At 41.0% G+C, this 24,375-nt stretch overlaps 1 protein-coding gene and 1 long non-coding RNA gene across 4 annotated transcripts in view; one reads left to right on the top strand and one right to left on the bottom strand.

Moving 5' to 3' along the window:
- The window catches only part of LOC133536216 (macrophage mannose receptor 1), a 70,717-nt gene that overhangs the window by 1,928 nt on the left and 44,414 nt on the right, over positions 1-24,375 (bottom strand). Inside the window, exons 22-46 of one of the 3 annotated variants that reach the window (XM_061876572.1) lie at positions 21,822-21,956; positions 21,585-21,742; positions 21,374-21,518; positions 21,241-21,295; positions 21,106-21,172; positions 20,901-21,034; positions 20,545-20,834; positions 19,866-20,134; positions 19,688-19,803; positions 19,424-19,578; positions 19,153-19,358; positions 18,918-19,095; positions 18,628-18,852; positions 18,382-18,551; positions 16,368-16,438; positions 16,204-16,304; positions 16,014-16,133; positions 15,784-15,921; positions 15,562-15,716; positions 11,912-12,011; positions 7,357-7,592; positions 7,108-7,291; positions 6,795-7,043; positions 6,545-6,727; positions 4,479-4,538 (exon numbers count right to left, since the gene is read on the bottom strand). In XM_061876572.1, coding sequence (XP_061732556.1) covers positions 4,479-4,538; positions 6,545-6,727; positions 6,795-7,043; positions 7,108-7,291; positions 7,357-7,592; positions 11,912-12,011; positions 15,562-15,716; positions 15,784-15,921; positions 16,014-16,133; positions 16,204-16,304; positions 16,368-16,438; positions 18,382-18,551; positions 18,628-18,852; positions 18,918-19,095; positions 19,153-19,358; positions 19,424-19,578; positions 19,688-19,803; positions 19,866-20,134; positions 20,545-20,834; positions 20,901-21,034; positions 21,106-21,172; positions 21,241-21,295; positions 21,374-21,518; positions 21,585-21,742; positions 21,822-21,956 — 3,900 coding nt within the window. Of the gene's footprint in view, positions 1-4,478; positions 4,539-6,544; positions 6,728-6,794; positions 7,044-7,107; positions 7,292-7,356; positions 7,593-11,911; positions 12,012-15,561; positions 15,717-15,783; positions 15,922-16,013; positions 16,134-16,203; positions 16,305-16,367; positions 16,439-18,381; positions 18,552-18,627; positions 18,853-18,917; positions 19,359-19,423; positions 19,579-19,687; positions 19,804-19,865; positions 20,135-20,544; positions 20,835-20,900; positions 21,035-21,105; positions 21,173-21,240; positions 21,296-21,373; positions 21,519-21,584; positions 21,743-21,821; positions 21,957-24,375 lie in introns of all 3 variants that reach the window. The other 2 variants (XM_061876573.1, XM_061876571.1) reach the window with 2 other exon arrangements.
- LOC133536219 (uncharacterized) lies at positions 13,304-24,145 on the top strand. Its single transcript, XR_009802420.1, has 2 exons — positions 13,304-15,699; positions 23,586-24,145. It is a non-coding gene; the product is annotated as an uncharacterized LOC133536219 (long non-coding RNA).

The following is a 24,375-nucleotide window of genomic DNA, read 5'->3' as shown; positions in this document are numbered from 1 at the left end:
CAGACAGAAATACCCATTTTTTATATATATGTATAGATATATTTATTAAAGGTAGATTCAGCAAATTGGTTATTTCTGGCAATTTATTTAAGTGTGTATCAAACTGGTAGCCTTTCGCATTAATCAGTACCCAAGAGGTAGCTCTTGGTTTCAAAAAGGTTGGTGACCCCTGAGCTAGAGAGTTAATACATTGAACAATAATGTAGTCCAAAACACCACATTTGTCATTATAAAAAAGTATCAAATAATTTGTTTAGTTTTACTTACATACACAAAGTATCCAAAGGAAAAGTGTTTTAGAAAGTATCCAGTAACAAATGTGTCTGATACATTCAACTTACATTAACTTAATAAATTATTGTGGCACCTAGATGACACAAAAAAAAACTATTACCACTCCACTTCAACCTAATTAAAGAAAGCATAAGTCCATTCCAAAAAGTTTAATGATAAAGTAAAGTTAAAGTACCAATGATTGTCTCACACACACACACACACACACACACACACACACACACACACACACACACACACGCACACACACACACACGAAGTGTAGTGAAACTTGTCCTCTGTGTTTGACTCATCCCCTGGGAGGTGAGGGGAGCAGTGGGCAGCAGCAGTGGCCGCGCCCAGGAATCATAAATAGTTTGTTTTAATCATACCTACCATAGTTGTCTATGTCAGTGGTTCTCTACCTTTTTTCAGTGATGTACCCCCTGTGAACATTTTTTTTAATTCAAGTTCCCCCTAATCAGAGCCAAGCATTTTTTGTTGAAAAAAAGAGATAAAGAAGTAGAATACAGCACTATGTCATCAGTTTCTGATTTATTAAATTGTATAACAGTGCAAAATATTGCTCATTTGTAGTGGTCTTTCTTGAACTATTTGGAAAAAAAGATATAAAAATAACTAAAAACTTGTTGAAAAATAAACAAGTGATTCAATTATAAATAAAGATTTATACACATAGAAGTCATCAACTTAAAGTGCCCTCTTTGGGGATTGTAATAGAGATCCATCTGGATTCATCAACTTAATTCTAAACATTTCTTCACAAAAAAAGAAATCTTTAACATCAATATTTATGGAACATATCCACAAAAAAATCTAGCTGTCAACACTGAATATTGCATTGTTGCATTTCTTTTCACAGTTTATGAACTTACATTCATATTTTGTTGAAGTATTATTAAATATATATATATAAGGATTTTTGAATTGTTGCTATTTTTAGAATATTTTCTAAAAATCTCACGTAACCCCCTTCAAGTACCCCCAGGGGTACACGTACCCCCATTTGAGAACCACTGTTTAATGTGACCAAACTTTACTTGATCATTAGAGTATGTAGGATTCCTGCTGATATTGTATTGCAACGGTATCAGCCAATACAGAGGGCTCCAACATAGGTATCGTATCGGAAGGGAAATTGTTGTATCAGGTTGTTTTATTTGCAAATGCAGTTCTTGTGCTGTAAAAAGTGAAACGTAACCTGAAATTACAACAGAGGACAGTTCCTCCGATTGTGGTGCAAAGTGAGAACTGCCCTAATGGAATAATTGTGTTTCAAATCTGTCAATCATGGCTGTCTCACACCGAGGCATGGCCATCCAACGTAAACCTTTAGTAACTGCTTTAGTAAGATGATATGGAAATATTACAGATTACATTACCAAACATATTTGACAATCAAACCATGATTGTCACAATCCACATTATGTGTTATTATCAAGTGTAGCTCCTCCTCTGAATGCAAGTGCTCCTACAGCAGGAATACAATTTTGCATATGGATAATTATATCTATCTGGGGTGGTATAGCTCAGTTGGTAGAGCAGCCGTGCCAGCAACTTCAGGTTTGCAGGTTCGATTCCCGCTTCTGCCATCACTTTACCCACCCCAGTGTCACCCACACTGGTTTGAAAATGTTACTTAGATTTTAGGTTTCACAATGTAAAGCACTTTGAGTCACTTGAGAAAAGTGCTATATAAATGTAATTCACTTCACATCTGCGATTCTCGCGATTGATTTTGATTTAACAAACAGTGTATAAACACGATTAAACATTTAAATCGTTTGGCAGCCTTAATTTTAATACATTATTATACAGCAAATCAAACACCAACATCATCGTGTCTTTGGAGGTGGGAGGAAGCCGGAGTTCTGGGAGGGAGCCCACTCAGTCATGGGCAGAACATGCAAACTCCAGGACTCAGGACCTCCTTATTGTGAGGCACACGTACGAACCACCTTACCACCGTGCTGCCCCACCAACAACATAAATAACCAAAACATTAAGAAAAAGTATATACAGTTGTGGTCAAAAGTTGACATACACTTGTAAATAACATAAAGTCATGGCTGTCTTGAGTTTCCAATAATTTCTAAAACTCCAGGATCAAAGGCCTCACCTTTTCTCCTCCAAACCTATTGCTGGGTATTGTGGCCATACAGCTCAACATCACATGGACAAGAATTAGACCTTCTGGAAGAAAATTCTGTGGTCAGATGAAACTAAATTTAAGCTGTTTGGCCACAATACCCAGCAATACATTTTAATCCCAGGAACACCATTCATACCGTCAAGCATGGTGGTGGTAGTATTGTGCCCTGGGCCTGTTTTTCTGCCAATGGAACTGGTGCTTTACAGAGAGTAAATGTGACAATGAAAAAGGAGGATTACCTCCAAATTCTTCAGGACAACCTAAAATCATCAACCCGGAGGTTGGGTCTTGGGCGCAGTTGGGCGTTCCAACAGGATAATAACCCCAAGCACACATCAAAAGTGGTAAAGGAATGGCTAAGTCAGGCTAGAATTAAGGTTTTAGAATGGTCTTCCCAAAGTCCTGAATAAAGTCGTGTGAATAATGCTGAAGAAACAAGTCAATGTCAGAAAACCAACACATTTTACTGAACTGCACCAATTTTGTCAAGAGGAGTGGTCCAAAATGCTACCAGAAGCTTGTGGATGGCTACTAAAAGCGCCTTATTGCAGTGAAACTTGCCAAGGGACATGTAAGCAAACATTAACTTTGCTGTATGTATACTTTTGACCCAGCAGATTTGCTCACATTTTCAGTAGACCCATAATAAATTCATAAAAGAACCAAAGTTAATTTTTTTTTTTGTGACCAAAAAGTATGTGCTCCGATCATTCTATCACAAAAAAAAGAGTTGTAGAAATTATTGGAAACTCAAGACAGCCATGACATTATGTTTTTTACAAGTGTATGTGAACTTTTGACCACGACTGTATGCAGGTGAAACTGAAATAACTAAAATACCAGGCAAAAGTTCATTCACTTCAGCAATTCAACTTCAAATGTAAAAACTAATTTCATATAAACGCATACATAACATGCAAAGTGAGGTATGTCAAGCCCTCATTTGTTATAATTTTGACAATCATGGCTTACCGTTTATATCTTAAAAAAAAAAAAAATAATTTTTTTTTGTAATTTTCAATTTGAGGTTGTCATAAGCTGTAAAACAATCATCAAATATGATATCTAAAGAAGGCTTGAAGTATCTGGAGTTACATGTGTGAGCCGATTTCATATCTTAGTTTCACCTTGTAGATGTACAGTCGTTGCTGTAATAATGATATTCCAACTTTTTTTAATTTAATGATTATAAATAAAATAAGCGGCAGAAAATGGATGGATGGATAAATAAAATAATTCTAAAAAAGAAAGATAATTAATTATATAAAAGCAACACAAACAATTGTAAGTAGGTCGAGTTAATAATTACTTTTTATAGATCAGGCCTGTCAAATTCATTATGGCTGCCCCTCAAAGCATGTAACCGTGAAGAATATACAAATATAAACGTGTTTTTGGATATGATTACACAATTGTCTGTTCATTTTTGATATTTTTATTTGATGGATAATTAACTTTGAAAAGTCAGTGTTGAAAAACCTATATTTAGGGGTTTTGATAACAGAACAGGCAGCACGGTGATACCGGGGTTAGTGCATCTGCCTCACAATACGAAGGTCCTGAGTAGTCAGGGTTCAATCCTGAGCTCGAGAACTTTCTGTGTGAAGTTTGCATGTACTTCGGCTTCCTCCCACCTCCAAAGACATGCACCTGGGGATAGGTTGATTGGCAACACTAAATGGTCCCTAGTGCGTGAATGTGAGTGTGAATGTTGTCTGTCTATCTGTGTTGGCTCTGCGATGAGGTGGCAACTTGTCCAGGGTGTACGCCGCCTTCCGCCCAAATGCAGCTGAGAAAGGCTCCAGCACCCCCCGAAAGTTGACAAGCGGTAGAAAATGAATGGATGGACGTTTGAGACGAAGCGGAAGCAGCCGTCGGCTCAGTGTGTCAACATCAGAAGCGTAAACTACTTCTATCAATGCGCCGCTAAAATAGTCCATCTGCGTTAGCGCTTATAATAACAATAACACTCATATTTGGTTAATTTTCAGGTGAAGTCCACATTAAATAAGAGGGATGAGATCACACTCACGGCTGGCACCTGGTCCATCGGTGGGAAAAATGGGGTTTCCTCCATCATCTGTTGTATAATCTTGAAGACAAGAAAAAAAGAGTGTTTGACAGGAAGTACCAAACGTTACATAGCTCTTTTGAGAGAAACACTTACACCAGGGGTAGGGAACCTATGGCTCTTGAGCCAGATGTGGCTCTTTTGATGACTGCATCTGGCTCTCAGATACATCTTAGCTGACATTGCTTAACACGATAAGTAATGAATCATTCCGCTGCTAATCACAGTGCTAAAAATAACGTTCAAAATATAAAAGATTCTCATACATTTTAGTCCAAGAAGTCCCATTAATGGTAAGAAGTATTTAATTTATCATCAGTAAGTTTCTGAATATTATTAAAAAGAATAACAGACTTATTATGTGAAGATCTGTCACTTCATTTCTGTTTGTGCTTCTTTGTTTTCTTTTTACTTCCTATCAGTGCTTTTATTTTGTTTCCATTTCCTGTTTACCCCACTAGGCGGTGTTTTTTTCCCTCATCTGCTGTTGATTGGCAGCCGGTCCACACCGGCTGCCAATCAACATGTTTCTATTTATGCTTGTCTCACGCGCTCCTCAGGGCTGGAAAATTGACTCTTGTTTAGAACGGTACTTGCAAGACTGCTTCATTCTCCTCTGTTGATGATATTAAAAGCATTTTACCTGCTCTTCGCTCTCCTGGTTCCTGCATCTTGGGGTCGCTACTACTGCTGCCATGCGAGTTTGTGACATATTGTAGTCTATAAAGTTAAAGGGGAACATTATCACAATTTCAGAAGGGTTAAAACCAATAAAAATCAGTTCCCAGTGGCTTATTTTATTTTTCGAAGTTTTTTTCAAAATATTACATCTCCCGTAATATCCCTAAAAAAACTTTAAAGTGCTTGATTTTGGCTATTTGCGATGCCACTGTCAATTTTCCGGTGACGTCACATAGCGATTCCAATACAAACAATGGCGAATAGCACAGCAAGATATAGCAACATTGACTCGGATTCAGACTCGGATTTCAGCGACTTAAGTGATTAAACAGATTATGCATGTATTGAAACGGATGGTTGGGGTATGGAGGCAGATAGCAAAACCGAAATTGAAGAAGAAACTGAAGCTATTGAGCGAATAGCTATTGACGTTATTCGGCCATGCTAACGCTATTCTGCGTTAGCATCGCCGGTAAAATGTGCAGCCCAACCGATCAGGACTTTCGCATTGACATTGGATCAATAAGTCAATTACAACAACACTCACCTTTGTGATTTGGTTGACTTTATCGTTGGGAATGCATCTGCTTTGAGTGTCGCAGGATATCCAGACATTCTTGCCATCTATGTCGTAGCATCGCCGGTAAAAACCAAACGAGGGACTTTCGCATCTCTTGACACTGGAGCAACTTAAATCCGTCGATTGGTAAGTATTTTTTTGGCATTAAATGTGGATTGAGGGAAAGGCTAGATGTAAATATAGCTACAAATGAGGCATAATGCACACAGCTAGCCTAAATAGCATGTTAGCACCGATTAGCATGCCGTGCTAATCGATGCACAGTCTACGTAAATCAACTTGAATCCATCCATGATCGTGTTGTTACACCTTCCGACAACACACCGACGAGGCATGATGTCTCCAAGGTACCGGCAAACAGTCGAAAAAACGGAAAATAACAGAGCTGATTTGACTCTATGTGGTAGGGAAACAGAACGTGACGATGTGACGTCACGTTCTGACGTCGTCGCTGAGAGAGCGATAAACAGAGGCGTTTAATTTGCCAAAATTCACCCATTTAGAGTTCGGAAATCGGTTAAAAATATATATGGTCTTTTTTCTGCGGAAGATGATTGATGGATGGTATGACTCGGCCGGGGTTTGAACTCCCAACCTAGCGATCTCAGGGCGGTCATTCTAACTACAAATGTTGGTCTTACTTATAAATGCAGACATTTAGTTGTATTCAGTGTTGAAAAATATTATATGGCTCTCACGGAAATACATTTTAAAATATTTGTCTTAAATGGCTCTCAGCCAAAAAGCTTCCCGGCCCCTAACTTACACTGTCGATGGCGGCACACAAAGCCTCTCTTCTGCAGGCAGTCGTTGTCGTTCCAACGTCCGTCAGGGTACATCTCCACGCAGTTCTCCTCGGCCACTTCCCCCGGATGAAACGCTGCGTTGGGCTCACCGGGAGCCCAGTTGAGGAAGCCCAGAGACGTGTGGTCAGTCCAGCCCCAACCGACTACAAGCACACTAAAAGGTAGTCGGACATTTTGGAGACCTGAATGGCGGTTTAGTCTCTTTCTCACAGTTGCGATCCCTGCTGAGGCCGATCCAGAGGTTGTGATGCTTGGTGTGGTTCAGGTTCCCGATGAACTCCACCTCTGCCCTGCTGTGGAAGGACGCCATCTCGGCCTTGGCTAACTGGCAGTAATGTCGCGAGTCAGGCCAGGAGAAGCCCTTCAGCTCGTTGTAGACCAAGTAACAGAAGCGACCGTACGGAATCCAGGAGGGGAAACACTTGCCGTCCCCTGGAGCAGGAGTTGCAGGTGGTTTCTCTGGAAGAGGAGAGGATTTTAAAATGTCGGTTCAACACAGTAATAATCAAGAAGGGTTTGATACCGGAGGAGATTTTGCAGATGTAAGCTTTGCTTTGGTCACACTTGGTGTCGTTCCAGGTGCCGTGAAAAAAGGGTGATCCGCGTATGCTCACACAACCTTCATCCTTCAGATTGCCGGGTTCTCCGGGCCCCCAATGAGTGAAGAACACCGGCCAGCCGTCAGTCCATGCAAAGGAGCCGTCATCCTAGAAAGACCAGGTTGCATGAAGGTACCCGATCAAAAAGGTCTGCGCTAACACCAAACTAGCACCTGGAGCCTCAGTCCGATCCAGGCGTCCGCTCTGCCCTGAAGGACCACCCCGGCCACAAAGGCCTGGTCGTAGCTCATGTCAATGCTGGCCAGGTTGCCACCCTGCTGCCGGCAGGCGGTCTGGGCCGCATCCCAGCTGGCGGGCTCTTCCACCAGCTTGTAGCAGTTCAGGAACCAGGATATGTAGCCAGCTGGGCAGGGGCTGCTCGTCGGAGGAGGCGGGGCTATGCTGCTTGCTGAGGCGGAAACAGAAGAAGAGTTACAAGAGTGTGCCAAAATATTTGTGCGGAAAAACTGCACACAGACACACACACACACACACAAACACATTTGTATTTGTTGCCTTCTTGAGACCGCCGAAAAATGCCTATCTCTCGAGGACCCGCCATTCGAGATATATAAAGATTTGCGTTCACAAAATGAATAATGTATACATACTATGCAAATATGAAAAAGCTTGTTGTAAATAATGAGTTGGAATTTCACAAGAAAAAGGTCACAATTTCACAAGAAAAACTTAAAATTTTGGCAGTATTATGATAAATGTCGTAATTTTACAAGAAAAAATTGGTGCAATATTATGATAAAAGTTGGAATTTTACAAGAAAAGCTTAAAATTTGGGCAATTTTATGAAAAAAGTCGTAATTTTACTCAAAAGTCGCAATGTTATAAGAAAACTTAAACATTTTGGCTATAGTATAATACTTTTTACAAAAGTCATAATTTTACAAAAAATGTGAAATATTGAGATAAAAGTCAGAACTATATATGACAAATGTCACCATTTTGCATTAAAAAGTAATAATTTTACATAAAAAAGTAATAATTTTATGAGATAATATTGCAATATTGCAGAAACAGAATATGAGAAATTGTTCCCAATTTTCGACACATTGTGAGAAAAACACTGCTCTTAGTTATTGTTGACATTTTTTGTAATTGGTTTTAATCTTTATTATTTACATCAAGTTATTATAGTATGTATCTATATACATATATATATATTCAATCTCTCCATTTTCTACCGCTTATTCCCTTTGGGGTCGCGGGGAGCGCTGGTGCCTATCTCAGCTACAATCGGGCGATGCCCATCTCTGCCCTTTGAAAGGGACCCTCTTCGAAACACGATCTTTCGAAATGATCGCTGCATAATACACTGTACTTTGTGTGTGTGGTCTAATCCAACCATGTTCGCTTGACCGCTCTGTTCCATAGTAAAGCTTCACCGTCATCTTTCGGGAATATACACAATGAAACACGGGCTGTGTTTGTGTTGCTAAAGGCAGCCGCAATACACTGCTTCCCACCTACAGCTTTCTTCTTTGACGTCTCCATTATTCATTGAACAAATTGCAAAAGATTCAGCAACACAGTGTCCATAATACTGTGGATTTATGCGATGAAAAGAGACAACTTATAGCTGTGAACGATGCTGAAACAAAATGTCCTCTACAATGCGTGACGTCACGCGCACGCATCATCATACCGCGACGTTTAAGCATAATACTTCCATGCGAAATTTAAAATTGCAATTTAGTAAACTAAACCGGCCGTATTGGCATGTGTTGCAATGTTAATATTTCATCATTGATATATAAACTATCAGACTGCGTGGTCGGTAGTAGTAGGTTTCAGTAGGCCTTTAACATTTTGGGTTGCAGACCCCTGGGTTAAAGTATTACTCACATTTCTTCCTGAAGCAGATGAAGCTGTGCTCCTTAAGCTGTGCAATATTATGATAAAAGTTGGAATTTTACAAGAAAAGCATAACATTTGGGCAATTTTATGAAAAGAGTCGTAATTTTACTCAAAAGTCGCAATGTTATAAGAAAACTTTTAAAAATTTTGGCAATAATATAATACTTTTTACAAAAGTCAGAATTTTGCAAAAAATGTGCAATAATGAGATAAAAGTCAGTATTATATATGATAAATCTCACCATTTTGCATTGAAAAGTAATAATTTTACATAAAAAAGTTATAATTTTGAGATAATATTGCAATATTGCAGAAACAGAAAGAATATGAGAAATTGTTCCCAATTTTCGACACATTGTGAGAAAAACACTGCTTTTAGTTATTACATTTTTTCGTGATTGTTTCTAATCTTCATTATTTACATCAAGTTATTACAGTATGTCTTTATATACATATATATGTTCAATCTCTTCATTTTCTACCGCTTATTCCAAAGGGAATAAGCGGTATAGCTCGGTTGGTAGAGCGGCCGAGCCAGCAACTTGAGGGTTGCAGGTTCGATGCCCGTTTCCGCCATCCTAGTCACTGCCGTTGTGTCCTTGGGCAAGACACTTTACCCACCTGCTCCCAGTGCCACCCACACTGGTTTAAATGTAAAAATTAGATATTGGGTTTCACTATGTAAAGCGCTTTGAGTCACTAGAGAAAAAGCGCTATATAAACATAATTCACTTCACTTTGGGGTCGCGGGAGGCGCTGGTGCCTATCTCAGCTACAATCGGGCGGAAGGCGGGGTACACCCTGGACAAGTCGCCACCTCATCACAGGGCCAACACAGATAGACAGACAACATTCACATTCACACACTAGGAACCATTTAGTGTTGCCAATCAACCTATCCCCAGGTGCATGTCTTTGATACTATGCAAAAATAAAAAAGCTTGTTGTGAAAAATGAGTTAGAATTTCACAAGAAAAACTTAGAATGTTGGCAGTATTATAATAAGTCGTAATTTTACTCAATGAGGTCAAATTTTTACAAGCAAAACCGAACATTAGTGCAATATCAGACAAAAGTTGGAATTTTACTCAAAAAGAGTTGCAATTTTACAATAAAGCTTAAAATTTTGGTAATTTTATGTAAAGTGTTGTAATTTTACTCGACAAAAGTCATAATGTTATAAGAAACCTTTAAAAATTATGCAATATAATACGTTTGACAAAAGTCATAGTTTTACTCAAAAATGTTTACTATTTTACAAGAACAAAAAAATTTGCAATATTGTGATACAAGTCAGAATTATATATGACAAATGTCACCATTTTACATTAAAAAGTAATAATTTTACATTATTTTTTTAGATAATATTGCAATGTTACAGAAACAGAAATAATATGAGAAATTGTTCCCAATTTTATAAGAAGAAAGTCGACACATTGTGAGAAAAACACTGCTTTTGGTTTTTTTTTGTATTCAATTTTTTTGTAATTGTTTTTTAGCCAAAGGGGGTGTATTTAAATGTCTTACACACACATGTTATTACATATGTTGGCCAGAGGGGGAGCACTTCAATTTGTTTTACACACACTTGTTAATTCATATGTTGACCAGAGGGTGGAGCACTTTTAAAACCGACCAACACAGTCATTTTGAAAAATCCCTCCTTTTTGGGACCACCCTCATTTTGATAGATTTCACCACCAGGGTTGCAAATGAGACATTCTTATTAGATGCAATGGATATTTTCTTATTTAAACGGGGATAGCAGGTCCATTCTATGTGTCATACTTGATCATTTCGCGATATTGCCATATTTTTGATGAAAGGATTTAGTAGAGAACATCCACGATAAAGTTCGCAACTTTTGGTGCTGATAAAAAAGCCTTGCCTGTACCGGAAGTAGCAGACGATGTGCGCGTGACGTCACGGGTTGTGGAGCTCCTCACATCTGAACATTGTTTACATTCATGGCCACCAGTAGCGAGAGCGATTCGGACCGAGAAAGCGTCGATTTCCCCATTAATTTGAGCGAGGATGAAAGATTTGTGGATGAGGTAAGTGAGAGTGTAGGACTAGTAAGAAAAAAAAGACTATACAGTGGGAGCGATTCAGATGTTTTCAGACAAATTTACTAGGATAATTCTGGAAAATCCCTTGTCTGCTTATTGTGATTTTAGTGTTTTAGTGAGATTATTTGGTTGTACCTGTACAACCTGAAGGTCGGCCCCGCACCTTTCTTCAGCACCAGTCGAGGGGTGGTGGTGATGCCCATCTCTGCCCTTTGAAAGGGACCCTCTTCGAAACACGATCTTTCAAAATGATCGCTGCATAATACACTGTACTTTGTGTGTGTGGTCCAATCCAACCGTGTTCGCTTGACCGCTCTGTTCCATAGTAAAGCTTCACCGTCATCTTTCGGGAATGTACACAATGAAACACGGGCTGTGTTTGTGTTGCTAAAGGCAGCCGCAATACACTGCTTCCCACCTACAGCTTTCTTCTTTGACGTCTCCTTTATTCATTTAACAAATTGCAAAAGATTCAGCATCACAGATGTCCATAATACTGTGGATTTCTGCGATGAAAAGAGACAACTTATAGCTGTGAACGGTGCTGGAACAAAATGTCCTCTACAATGCGTGATGTCACGTCATATCGTGACGTTTTAGCATGATACTTCCGCGCAAAATTTTAAATTGCAATTTAGTAAACTAAAAAGGCCGTATTGGCATGTGTTGCAATGTTAATATTTCATCATTGATATATAAACTATCAGACTGCGTAGTCGGTAGTAGTGGGTTTCAGTAGGCTTTTAACATTTTGGTTTGCCAACCCCTGGGTTAAAGTATTACTCACATTTCTTCCTGAAGCAGATGAAGCTGTGCTCCTTATGACAGGCGTCGTCGTTCCACTTGCCACTAACGAGGGCGTTGTGCGTCATAGCCACGCAGTGTTCCTGGTGGAAGAAGCAGGATTACGTGAGTGAGAAAAGTCACAGCGACTAAACGAGTGACAGTTTAATGGTCTGATTTAAGACTGTCAAGCTTTGTGTGTGCTAAAACACGTGCAAACCTGATAGTACACACAAAGCTGATCCACTAAACATGTGCTAAGTGGATTACGTCTATTAACTGAGCAGAATAAGGCGTGCAATTCATTTTGCGTATGTCTTTATTAATATGCCGAATATATGCTGATTATACAGCATGCGCGATGTGATTTATCAACATTGACTCTGTACTGTGAGCACTATTTAGCGGATTATTTAGGACGTCCGAAAAGTAAGTATAAACTGTCAACATATTTGGACTGTCTGAAAGAAAAAAAGTGACACATTGTCTATTTAGAAATTTGCTTTTATAATTTATAACGACTGGATTAAAACACATTAAATTAATGCATGTCGGTGTCCTTTAGGGTTTTTTTTAATGACGTTCATTGTTTTTCACGCAGCTTTTTTTACAAACCCCCAAACCAGTGAAGTTGGCATATTGTGTAAATTGTAAATAAAAACAGAATACATCCATCCATTGCCTACCGCTTGTCCCTTTCAGGGTCGCGGGGGGCGCTGGAGCCTATCTCAGCTGCAGTCGGGCGGAAGGCGGGGTACACCCTGGACAAGAATACAATGATTTGCAAATCCTTATCAACCTATAATCAATTGAATAGACTGCAAAAACAAGATTCTTAAAGTTTCAACTGGAAAACTTTGTTAACTTACATATCTGTGAAGGCACCGTTAATGCTGAAAGGTACATACAGGATTTGGAGCAACATATGTTGCCACCCAAGCAACATTATCATGGACGCCCCTGCTTATTTAAGCAAGACAATGCCAAGCCACGTGTTACAACATTGTGGCTTCATAGTAAAATAGTGCATGTACTAGGCTGGCCTGCCTATAGTCCAGACCTGTCTCCCATTAAAAATGTGTGAAGCCTAAAATACCACAACAGAGACCCCGGACTGTTGAAAAACTTAAGCTGCACATCAAGCAAGAATGGGAAAGAATTCCACTAAAAAACTTCAAAAATTGGTCTCCTCAATTCCCAAATGTTTACTGAGTGTTTTTTAAAGGAAAGGCCATGTAACACAGTGGTAAAAATGCCCCTGTGCCAACTTTTTTGCAATGTGTTGCTGCCATTAAACTCTTAAGTTAATGATTATTGCAAAAAAAAAAAAATTGTTTCTCAGTTCGAACATTAAATATCTTGTCTTTGCAGTCTATTCAGTCGAATATAAGTTGAAAAGGATTTGCAAATCATTGTATTCTGTTTTTATTTACGAATTACACAACGTGCCAACTTCACTGGTTTTGGGGTGTGTATTAACATATCCTATATGAAAAAGATTCTGCATTTTTTTTGCCTCTTAAGCACAGTGTGCAACCTCTCTCCCGTGCACTTTCAGCGGTAAAAGAAAAAAAATAGATGCAGTGCACGACTGCTTCTAAAATGCTCATAAAAAGTGGTACATGTCCCATGCTTGTTTAAAAAGAGAGCATAATGCTTTAGGTAGCAGCATGAAAACATGAATGCGCAGTGAATGATCAAATGTCTCCGTGGTGATGCCTCGTATAGTACACGGAAAATCCACATTTTAAATAACGCGGCCTGCGCCAGTTTTTAATAGCACGTGCAGTCTGAAATGAGTGCACGCAACAATAGCACTCACTAGTGTTGTCCCGATACGAATATTTTGGTACCGGTAAAGGTAGCAAAATTATTTCGATACTTTTCAGTACTTTTCTAAATAAAGGGCACCACAAAAAATTGCATTATTGCCTTTATTTTAACAAAAAATATTAGAGTACTTTAAACATATGTTTCTTATTGCTAGTTTGTCTTTAAATAAAATAGTGAACATACAAGACAACTTGTCTTTTAGTAGTAAGTAAGCAAACAAAAGCTCCTAATTAGTCTGCTGACATATGCAGTAACATATTGTGTCATTTTCCATTCTATTATTTTGTCAAAATTATTAAGGACAAGTGGTAGAAATTGAATTATTAATCTACTTGTTCATTTACTGTTAATATCTGCTTACTTTCCCTTTTAACATGTTCTATCTACACTTCTGTTAAAATGTAATAATCACTTATTCTTCTCTTGTTTGATACTTTAGCTTACCACCACCAGGTGTGAATGAATGATGGCTTCCCACTTCTCCGCGAGCGCTTTGAGTATCTAACAATAGAAAAGCGCAATATAAATCTAATCCATTATTAATATTATTACTTTACATTAGTTTTGGATGATACCACAAATTTGGGTATCAATCCAATACCAAGTCACTACAGGATCGTACATCGGTCATATTCAAAGTCCTCATGTGTCCACGGACATATTTCCTGAGTTTATAAACATAATATGAATAAAAATAAAAAAACCCCGAAAGAAGATCTTGTGATGCCAAAAAATTGACCTACCATATTTCCTTGAATTGCTGCCGGGGCGCTAATTCATTTAAAACATCTTCTCACTTCTGCGCTTACCAAAGGAATGCGGTAAAAGTAAGCATGCGCTAATTATTTTAAAACCTCTTCTCACTCCGGCACTTACCAAAGGTATGCGGTAAAAATTTGAGTGTGATGTAAGCTTGGACCTTAAATCCTACTGAATAGCTCTTAATCTTCTTCCCTTTATGCGATTTCAAATTACCGGTATTGAAATCAGCCTCCTCCATTTTGAAAATGATGACAGGGGAAGTATCACTCGTGACGTCACGAGTTTGACCAGGCGGTAATACTAAGCATGCGCTAATTATTTTGGGAAGCGAGTTTGACCCGGCAGTAATTCAAGGCAGGCGCATACTATATGCCCTGCGGCAATTCAAGGAAATACGGTATTCATAGTAGTATCGACTACATATGCTACTGAAGTTGATATCATTACAGTGGATGTCAGGTGTAGATCCACCAATGGTATTTGTTTACATTTTGATTCCGGTGAGCTACGGTGTGTAGTGAAACATGTTTAGCTATTCCTCGTCCTGCAGGGATGATACTTGTAAGAAACTCACTTTATTAGTCGCCATGGAGACGAGGATTAATGATTTAGAAGTAGCTAAAACACTGCCGACTGGGGCTGGGCTTTAGCCGTTAGCTAGCTAGCCATGTCTTAAAGCACTTCTTCCTGAAAGCATTTCAGTGTTATAACTTCACTTTTATTTTTTATTTATTTTTTTAAGCCAAAATGCGTCCGTTCTCCCTTTTCTGTCTACACACTGTGTCCGCTTGTAAGTACTCCATGATTGTGCACTGCCGAACATGCTCCTTTGCTTGTAAACCAGCAATGACAGGACTTAACGACGACTGAAGCGCGGGGTTGGGTGTGGCAGACCAAAACTTTTCAGAGGCGGTATAGTACCGAATATGATTCATTGATATCGCGGTACTACACTAATACCGGTATACCGTACACCCCTAATACACACTGTTTTATTGTTTGCACACACTGTTTAGTGTGTGGTTTTTGAAACTTAGTAAATCAGACCCCAAGTCTCACCGTCCCGCCTGCATTGTTGGGCTCTTTGTCGTTCCAGTTAGTGTAAAGGACTGGACTGACGCCGTCACTCCATGCGTACTGGTTTTCCACCAGTATATCAGACATGCCGATCCACGTGGGAGGCTGCAGGTCTCTCAGGTAACTGGACAAAAAGTCTAGACAGGAAGACATTTTAAGAGCACGGATCATCTTGTTTTAACTTATAATGTTTCCTCCACTGACCGTTTTCATATTGGTCATCAATGACGGCCAGTTGGCCTCCTTGGTCTTTGCACCAGCTCCTTGCATACGTCCAGTTGGCTTTTATGTCGTTCTTTTTTCCTTTCAGCAGGAAACATTTGTCCTTGAAACGTAGCCATCCTAAGTAGGAGGAAGGATTAGGGGCAGGATTTTATTTAACTTAAAATCAGTCCTTCTTCTGTTCATAAAAAAAGAACAAAACCTTGTATTACCGGCGGGACAGTGTCCCTCCCAAGGCTGCGTGGGCGGTGGAGGAGTGTGTATGTCTCCGGGGAACTTCTTGCACACGTAACCCGCTGCGGCTCGACCGCAGTTGACGTCGTTCCATCCACCTTGAACATGTTCGCAAACGTCATCACGAAGGTCAATCTGCTGACCATCGGATAAGAGGAAGTACTCTACCTTGATGTCTGTTCATCTGAACACACTGTTCCTCCCCATTGGCGTTGTTGGGCTCACCTGGACTCCAGTGGGTGTACGAGACGGGGGAGTGGTCCTGCCACCTGCGGGGATAACTTTTAGACCCATCAGGGGCAAGGTTTTTAGTAAACACAGAGATTACACACGTGTATTGTCCATCGATGAGCCCCCAAATCCTCAATCCGATCCATGCTGCGGAAACCTCACCTGTGCCCACCTGGAGGAGCGGGAACACATTTTGAACATCTTCATCACAGGTGTCAAACTATTTGAAAATCAACGTACATCCAAACGGCATGGCGAATTTCAGCAAATAAGAAACACAAATGCGCCTAAAAATGGACTTTGCGATTTAAGAGATTTCAACCTTTTCATCGCATTTTGCTCCTAAAATAAATCCAAATTTGATCATTCCAGAGTAAAATCTTCGCCCATCCGTTTAGCATGTTTAAAATAAACTCAAACCATAACCAAATGTACAAGTGATTGACGCAGAAGAGTCACTGATCACTCTGTGTGTGTGTTCCAACCTCCTGTGCCATGCACAGGTGGGAGCGGGGTTGTGCTCCAGCTAATCCTAACTCACACACTTAAAGTCTTCAAACACAGAAGAAACAAGATCTCAGTTGAATTAACTAGTCAGTAAAAGACAACATATTTGCCAACCCTCCCGATTTTCCTTGGAGACTCCCAAATTTCAGTGCCCCTCCTAAAATTCTCCCGGGGCAACCATTCTCCTGAATTTCTCCCAACAATATTGGGGGCGTGTCTTAAAGGCACTGCCTTTAGTGTCCTCAACATACTGTGTTCACGTCCCCTTTTACTCAAACATTCAAACAGCGTGCCAGTTCATTCCTACAATATATAAGTCCTGTTCACACACACACACACAAGTGAATGCAACGCATACTTGATCAACAGCCATACAGGTCACACTGAGGGTGGCCGTATAAACAACTTTAACACTGTTACAAATATGCGCCACACTGTGAATCCACAGAGTGACAAAACCATTTCAGGAGAACATCCGCACTGTAACACAACATAAACACAACGGAACAAATACCCAGAACCCCTTGCAGCCCTAACTCTTCCAAGACGCTACAATATACACCCCCGACCCCCACCACCCGCACACCTGAACGCACCCCGTCCTGGAATCTAATGATTTTATGTGCATATAGGGCTGGGTGATATATCGAAAATATTCGATATATCGTGGGTTTGTCTCTGTGCGATGTAGAAAATGAGTATTTGGTGAGTATTCGAGTATACGTTCTCAGGCAGTTGCTTTTAGCCGCGGGCATTACACTGCAGGCTTTTCTCACTCTTTCTGGTCTCTCCTCCTCACAGAGAGTTAAAACAAGCGCACCTTCTTACATACATCACATACTGTCACGCCTGCAACGTCATACACTCTCGCCGAGCAGAGAGGTAGCGGAGAGGAATGGACCATAGCTAGCGTTAGTGGTGGCAGGTGTTGGAAGCTCCCATTAAAATCAATGTGAATATGTGGGGAGCCCCCACACTTGTGACGTCATCGTCTGCGACTTCCGGTACAGGCAAGGCTTTTTTGTCAGCACCAAGAGTTGCGAACTTTATCGTGGATGTTCTCTACTAAATCCTTTCATCAAAAATATGGCAATATCGCGAAATGATCAAGTATGACACATAGAATGGACCTGCTATCCCCGTTTAAATAAAAAAAATCTCATTTCAGTAGGCCTTTAATAAAACGAAAAACCACAGACGTCTCAGTGTGGACACAAAACAGATCTCTCCTGTAGTAGCTCCTGGTCTGTTTTCTCCGCGCTCTCTCCGCTCACCGCTTGCGACGCATTTACGGATTCTCCGACTGAACTTCCAGCCGGAATGAACAAAGACAAACACAGATTTTCAAGAACGCACATGGGGTAGTGTTTGGGTTCAATACCATGAATTGATCAACATGGACACCGACTTAAACAAGTTGAAAAACTTGTGTTACCATTTAGTGGTCAATTGTATGGAATTATGTACTGAACTGTGCAATCTACTAATAAAAGTCTCAATCAATCAAATTAATCCTGTCCGGCCCGCCGTCTAAAATGTGCTTTCAATTTTGTCCTCCTCTGCGCTTGGGTTTGAGAACCCTGATCTACATGATGGAAGACGTCCTACCATGCTATTGACGTACGCCTGCTCCTCCTTGCTGTGGATGGAGACGAGCGTGGCCTTCTCGGCCCAGCAGCGGTGCATCGCCATATGGGCGTCCACGATGTCTGTGCCGTTATAGAAGTAGCACATGTTGTTGTTCTTCCTCCATCCGGGGTTGCTGCCACAATCTGGTGCTGCAGATGGTAACATGAAACAGTGAGCAAATCCAAAAGTCGACGGGTGTCTTTCTACAGGAAGTACATAATTGACCTGGTAGAGGCGGTGGGGGCGACGGAGGCATAATGGGGGTCTTCCCTTTCCTAATCATGCATATCCAATCTTGGTGAGCGTCACAGTTGAGATCGTTCCACCAGGAGTAGGTCCCGTTGGTGGTGCTCACCATCTCCACGCACTCCTCGCGGTTCTCATGGTTGTTGGGTTCGCCGGGACCCCAGTTTGTGTGCGAGAGCGCTGAGCTGTCACTCCAAGAATATCCTAGCAATGGTAGAAGTTATCAGGATTGAAATGAAAGCCAGGAACTCCACCTTTTTGTTACACACCCCCTTGTGTGGGGTTGTGCCTGAGGCCAATCCACTTGCTGCTGCCTTTGCTGTAAAGCGAAAGGAACTGCTCCTCTTCCTGACTGTGGATGCTGACCAGGTTGGCACCCCGGGACATGCAGTCTTCACGCGCGGCGCCCCAGCTCTTTTTCCAGGACCAATCCACATTGTGAAAGAGCTGAAAGAAGGTCAGCCAATGAACGCCAAAGAGAGACAGTCTTGATGTGAATCCTACCTTGTAACAGTTGCTAAAGTGAGGCAGTGAGGTCCAGCCGTCAGCGCAGTCCTGTGCAGGAGGCGGGGTCGGGGGCTTGGTGGGCGGCGTGATGTCCGGCCTGGGTTTCTCGCAGATGAACGCAAATTTCTCTGAGCACTGCTTGTCATCCCAGAAGCCGCCGACTTGACCCGACGTCATGGCTACGCATGTACCGTCCCCGTTATCTGGAGACAATTGAGCATCACCTGAAGTGACTGTGGCGACACTTCAGAGAGGATTGGTTCCGTACCAGGCTGGTTTTTGTCCCAGTGAGTGAAAGTGAGTGGAGAACCGTTGTCCCAGATGTACTGCACTCCTCCACCAGTGTCTCCTTTAGCTCGCAGGCCGAGCCACCACAAACCTGTCTTTCCTGACAGCACCACTGTAAAATGTGCTTGTTCGTATCTGCAATGACACACAGAAAACTAACACCAAATGCTGAATGTCCTCCGTTGTTGAGATCTAACAACCACGGACTTCCTTCCCTTTTGCTGAACCAAACTGCTCCACTCACACGTCTCCGATGTGCAGCAAAAAGCCGTCCTGCTCCTTACAGAAAGCCTTAGCGTCCGACCAGCTCCTGCCGGTCTCCTCCATCCAGTAGCAGGCGTAGCCGTAAGCCTCCCAGCCCTGACGCACGACAAAGAGGTTAGCCATAACTTCAGAGAGCAGAGGTTTTGGGCTTGCCCCACCTGAGGACATCCATACACCGTGGGCTTCACAGAAGGAAGAGTGTAATGCGCCTTGGGCATTTTACAAGTGAAGCTGTTGAGTTTTGTGCAGGACACAACGTTCCATCTGCCAGTCTGATGCAACATTTCCGCACAATCTTCGCCGAAACCGTCATGGTTGTTGGGTTGTCCTGGAGCCCAGTAGGCGAAGGTGACCATGTGCTGGTCTGACCATACAAACATGCCGGCTATGACCATATCATTTAGTCCAGTCCACATGTCACTACTAGCTGCAGGAACAAAGCTCCGAGTCAGCGAAGACGTTCTAAGAATGTGGGAAGCATCTTTGTTATTTTGCCAATCATTCACAATTTTTTTGTAAAACAAGAGCACACTTTCTCTTTTATGTGCACTTTAGAAAGTAAAAAAAAAAACCCTGTTAGCAAGCATTGGCTAACAACGCAGTTGACAACATGTAGAATGAGTATTGTTGGCGGTTTTGGAATATATTTGTAGAGCGCTTTATAGGCGGAGTAGACGACTCCCATTACCTGCATTGTTAGCTGCCTTTTGATGCCAGTGTTTTACTATTTAGCACGCACAGAAAAGCGAAACACGTGTTCATGTCTCACATAGGGATTGCGAATGACGAGCAAAATAAACCAAAGTGCAGCTGGTAATGCCACATTAGGATCCATACCATAGTACAGGTAACTTTCCAGCCAACTCTGCTCCGTCATAGACAGAATGGACACAAGTTCAGCACCAAGTCTCCTACAGGTGTCTTGAGCATCAGCCCATGTCTTTTTGTCCTCGAAAGGTTTGTAGCAGAATTCCCCAAACTCATACCAGTTGGGTCCTGAGCATCTTAGCTCTGTAGACAAGATCCCAGAGTCAGTGAGACAGTTGACATGCAGAAATAGTTTAAATTCTTGGATTAATTTACCCCCGTCTGAAAATGTGTATGACACATCATAATCTCCATCAAATCTGCACACATTATGTCTTTTAGCTCAGCCACTCATGTCAATTGGCAGTGAAAACTCAGCCACTCACTGTCTTGACGTGATGCCGTTCCTCGTAGAGCCAGCATAGAAGTTCAGGCCTGATGCTTTCAGCAAAGTACAATCTCCTCCGACCTCGTTCAGAACGACACCAGCGTGGATGGCAGCTGCACAGATGTTGGAATCCTATCCAAAGACAACCCGAAGGTCACCACAAAGAATGTTATTGTGCTGAGGCAGGTAATAAAATTGCGTACCCCACGATACAATGACGTCCCGTAGACCATGTAACTGGATTTGGCACAACCTGTCGGACAGTGGACCCTAAAAAACATGAGTGGTATCAGTGTGGCGGATGGAAGACATTTTCACTGGAAATACAGCAAACTCACGTCATTTGATCGTTGGCTAAGTTGAAGTTAGGCTTGTTGGCACAGGTGATCGCATCTGTTGGACATTAAAATAATTTTACATTCATACCTGCTTTTAGACCGCCCTCATTTCGAAAAAAAAAGTTCTGCTTACAGTCAGGCGTGCATCCTAAGACGTCAAAACGAAGACCAGCCTGACCGCTGAACTCCAGCGGCAGAATGCGGATGTACTGAGCAGACACAGGTGTACCCAGCAGCTGAGTGTCAGCAGTGTTACTGTCGGTTGATCCGGGTAAAAACTGGAAATAAACGACATCCGGATATTTGAGGTAGGTTGGTCAGCTAGGCTGACCAGGTCTGCTTACCTCCCCGTCAGCAGTGTAGTCAGTCCAAGTCCACCCGTCCATACTGTGCTGCATCTTAAATCTGGTGACCCAGTAGTCATTGTTGGGACATCCCTGGATCACAATTCCTGTCACTTTTCTTTTCTGGCCAAGGTGCACCTGGATCCAGCTGCCGGCAGCTGAAGGGTGCATTTAGCTCAATCAACTTTTAAAATTGTCATTTTGCGGATTAATAGTGATAGTCAAGCTTGTCCGTACGATTTCCTAATGGCCTCCAGCAGGAGTTTCCGTTCAGACGGGCTTTGTTTGGGGTGTAACTGCCCATGGAGGAGGAAGCCGAAATCTGGGAGTCTGTAACATTGTGGTCTTCTACGCCCAGGCCGTGAAGACACACTTAAGATAGACCAAAAACATGTTAAGGCTGAAAATTGGTCTAACCATACCAGGGCTGTCTTTGAATAGTGGGTTAAGAGGATCCATTGCGTTCATTATATCTTGTTTCAAAAATAAGTAAAATATTCTTGTGTGCAGATACTGTACTTTTTAGTGAGTAAAAGATCATTCTTACCTTCTTTAGAGCAGTGGTTCTCAAATGGGGGTACACGTACCCCTGGGGGTACTTGAAGGTATGCCAAGGGGTACGTGAGATTTATTTTAAATATTCTAAAAATAGCAACAATTTAAAAATCCTTTATAAATATATCTAATGAATAACACTTCAACAAAATATGAATGTAAGTTCAAAAACTGTGAAAAAAAATGCAACAATGCAATATTCAGTCTTGACAGCTAGATTTTTTGTGCACATGTTCCATAAATATTGATGTTAGAGATTTCTTTTTTTGTGAGGAAATTTTTTGAATTAAGTTCATAAAACCAGATGAATCTCTATTACAATCCCCAAAGAGGGCACTTTATGTTGATGATTACTTCTATGTGTAGAAATCTGTATTTATAACTGAATCACTTGTTTATTTTACAACAAGTTTTTATTTATTTTTATATCTTTTTTTCCAAATAGTTCAAGAAAGACCACTACAAAAGAGCAATATTTTGCACTGTTATACAGTATAATAAATCAGAAACTAATGACACAGTGCTGTGATTTACTTCATCTCTTTTTTTCAACCAAAATGCTTTGCTCTGATTAGGGGGTACTTGAATAAAAAAAATGTTCACAAGGGGTACATCACTGAAAAAAGGTTGAGAACCACTGCTTTAGAGCACTCGCTGCTTCCTGGTGTGACATGTCTGAAAACAGCTGGTCATGTTTTGGCCTCCCATATTGCTTACTTTCTAACAACTATTTGTCTATAAACTATATTTTTTATTAATAGTGCTGGGAGTATTATGACTTAAACTGCTTTTGAGGATTGCTGAATAATCATACTGAAAAAAGATTAGCTTATCATGTATATCAATGTTGATTACTTATAATGCTCCATTTTGAATATTAATGCATAATAAAGGTTAAGATAGAAGATCGTATGTGTACAAGTGTATATGACATCAACTAGGACTGGGCGTTAAGGACCAAAACTAATACCTTGGTATTTTTAGGCTCAATGGCGATATACGATACATATCTGTATTTTAAACAAAACGAGTAAAGTGTTTTGTTTAAACTTAACACCACATGACTGTTATTACCAGTGTTCTGAAAATTACTTTTGAAAAGTAATAAATTATAGTTACTCGTTATTTAACTAAAATGTTATTTACTTACTAATATGACTACTCTTTAACAAATATTGTTTACATGAGAGCAGTAGGTGCGTGCGTGTGTGCCTTTAAAAGGTGGTGTCTGTTGCCAAGTGATGTGTGACGTCAGCGAGGGTTTCAGCTGAGCTGTAATTTTTAGCTTCACCAGTTAGCAGCGACAGTTGACAGCTGTTTTGTTGAATCTTTTCAACGGATTGAGTTTCTGTGGTTAATAAAGAGTGAATTGTAATGTCTGTTCGCGGTAAAACCAAATCCTAATCTACGATCTGACTCCCTCGAATGGCCTTGATGCAACAACAGGAGCAGGCTGTTCTGAAAACATCCCCCCGAGGACTCCTCAACGATGGATGCTTTTGACCTCCCACACTCCTCAATGACACTTGGAGTCAAACTTTTGCTTGCATGCAGAACGGCCCCAGGCCTATGGACACTACATCGACACACCCAAGACAATGGGCATACACACCAACTCCCCCAGCCCACGCCTTCACCGCCGCTTGATTCCCCTTCGGGCTGATGGACGGCTGACAGCGCTTTATAGCAGCAGTCGACCTTCAGGGGTCCAACTAGCCCCCCTTCTGTTGCAAGTTGTTGTGATGTATGTAACATGTTTATGTGTGCATGGCATGGAGGTTTTTTCCCACTCGAGACTGGGCCCCCTTTTTTACTAATCTTCTTCCCCAGCATTTTACCTTTTTCCTATCTTTTACAGGGCGCCTTGTGGCGACCCATCAGCGTTCCTGTTCTGTAACCCTGTGCACTGTTTGTTTGTCTAATCTTGAATGGGTTTGTGCTGGAAACAAAGTTTCATTGTACTTGTGCAATGACAATAAATATCATTCCCAAGTCACATAGTAGAATTGTGTATGTGTGCGTGTTTTGTTGTCTGCTGTCACTGTGTGATGTTGCCTCCTTCTATTTGGTATCAAGTTTGTTAGTGTGGTGATGGTTGTTGCTTTCATTGGTAAAAAGACATTTCTTGCATTAAACTTGCTGTCCTTCTGATACTGTCTTGTTGACATAAAATCATATCAAATTAGCTTACCATGTTACATTAGGAAACATCGTTAACAGTCATCTGACATCTGAC

Source organism: Nerophis ophidion, linkage group LG17 (genome assembly GCF_033978795.1).
Source record: "Nerophis ophidion isolate RoL-2023_Sa linkage group LG17, RoL_Noph_v1.0, whole genome shotgun sequence".
Lineage (NCBI taxonomy): Eukaryota > Metazoa > Chordata > Actinopteri > Syngnathiformes > Syngnathidae > Nerophis > Nerophis ophidion.
The sequence above is the reverse complement of the archived record's forward strand: the minus strand, read 5'-3'. Positions and strand labels throughout refer to the sequence as shown.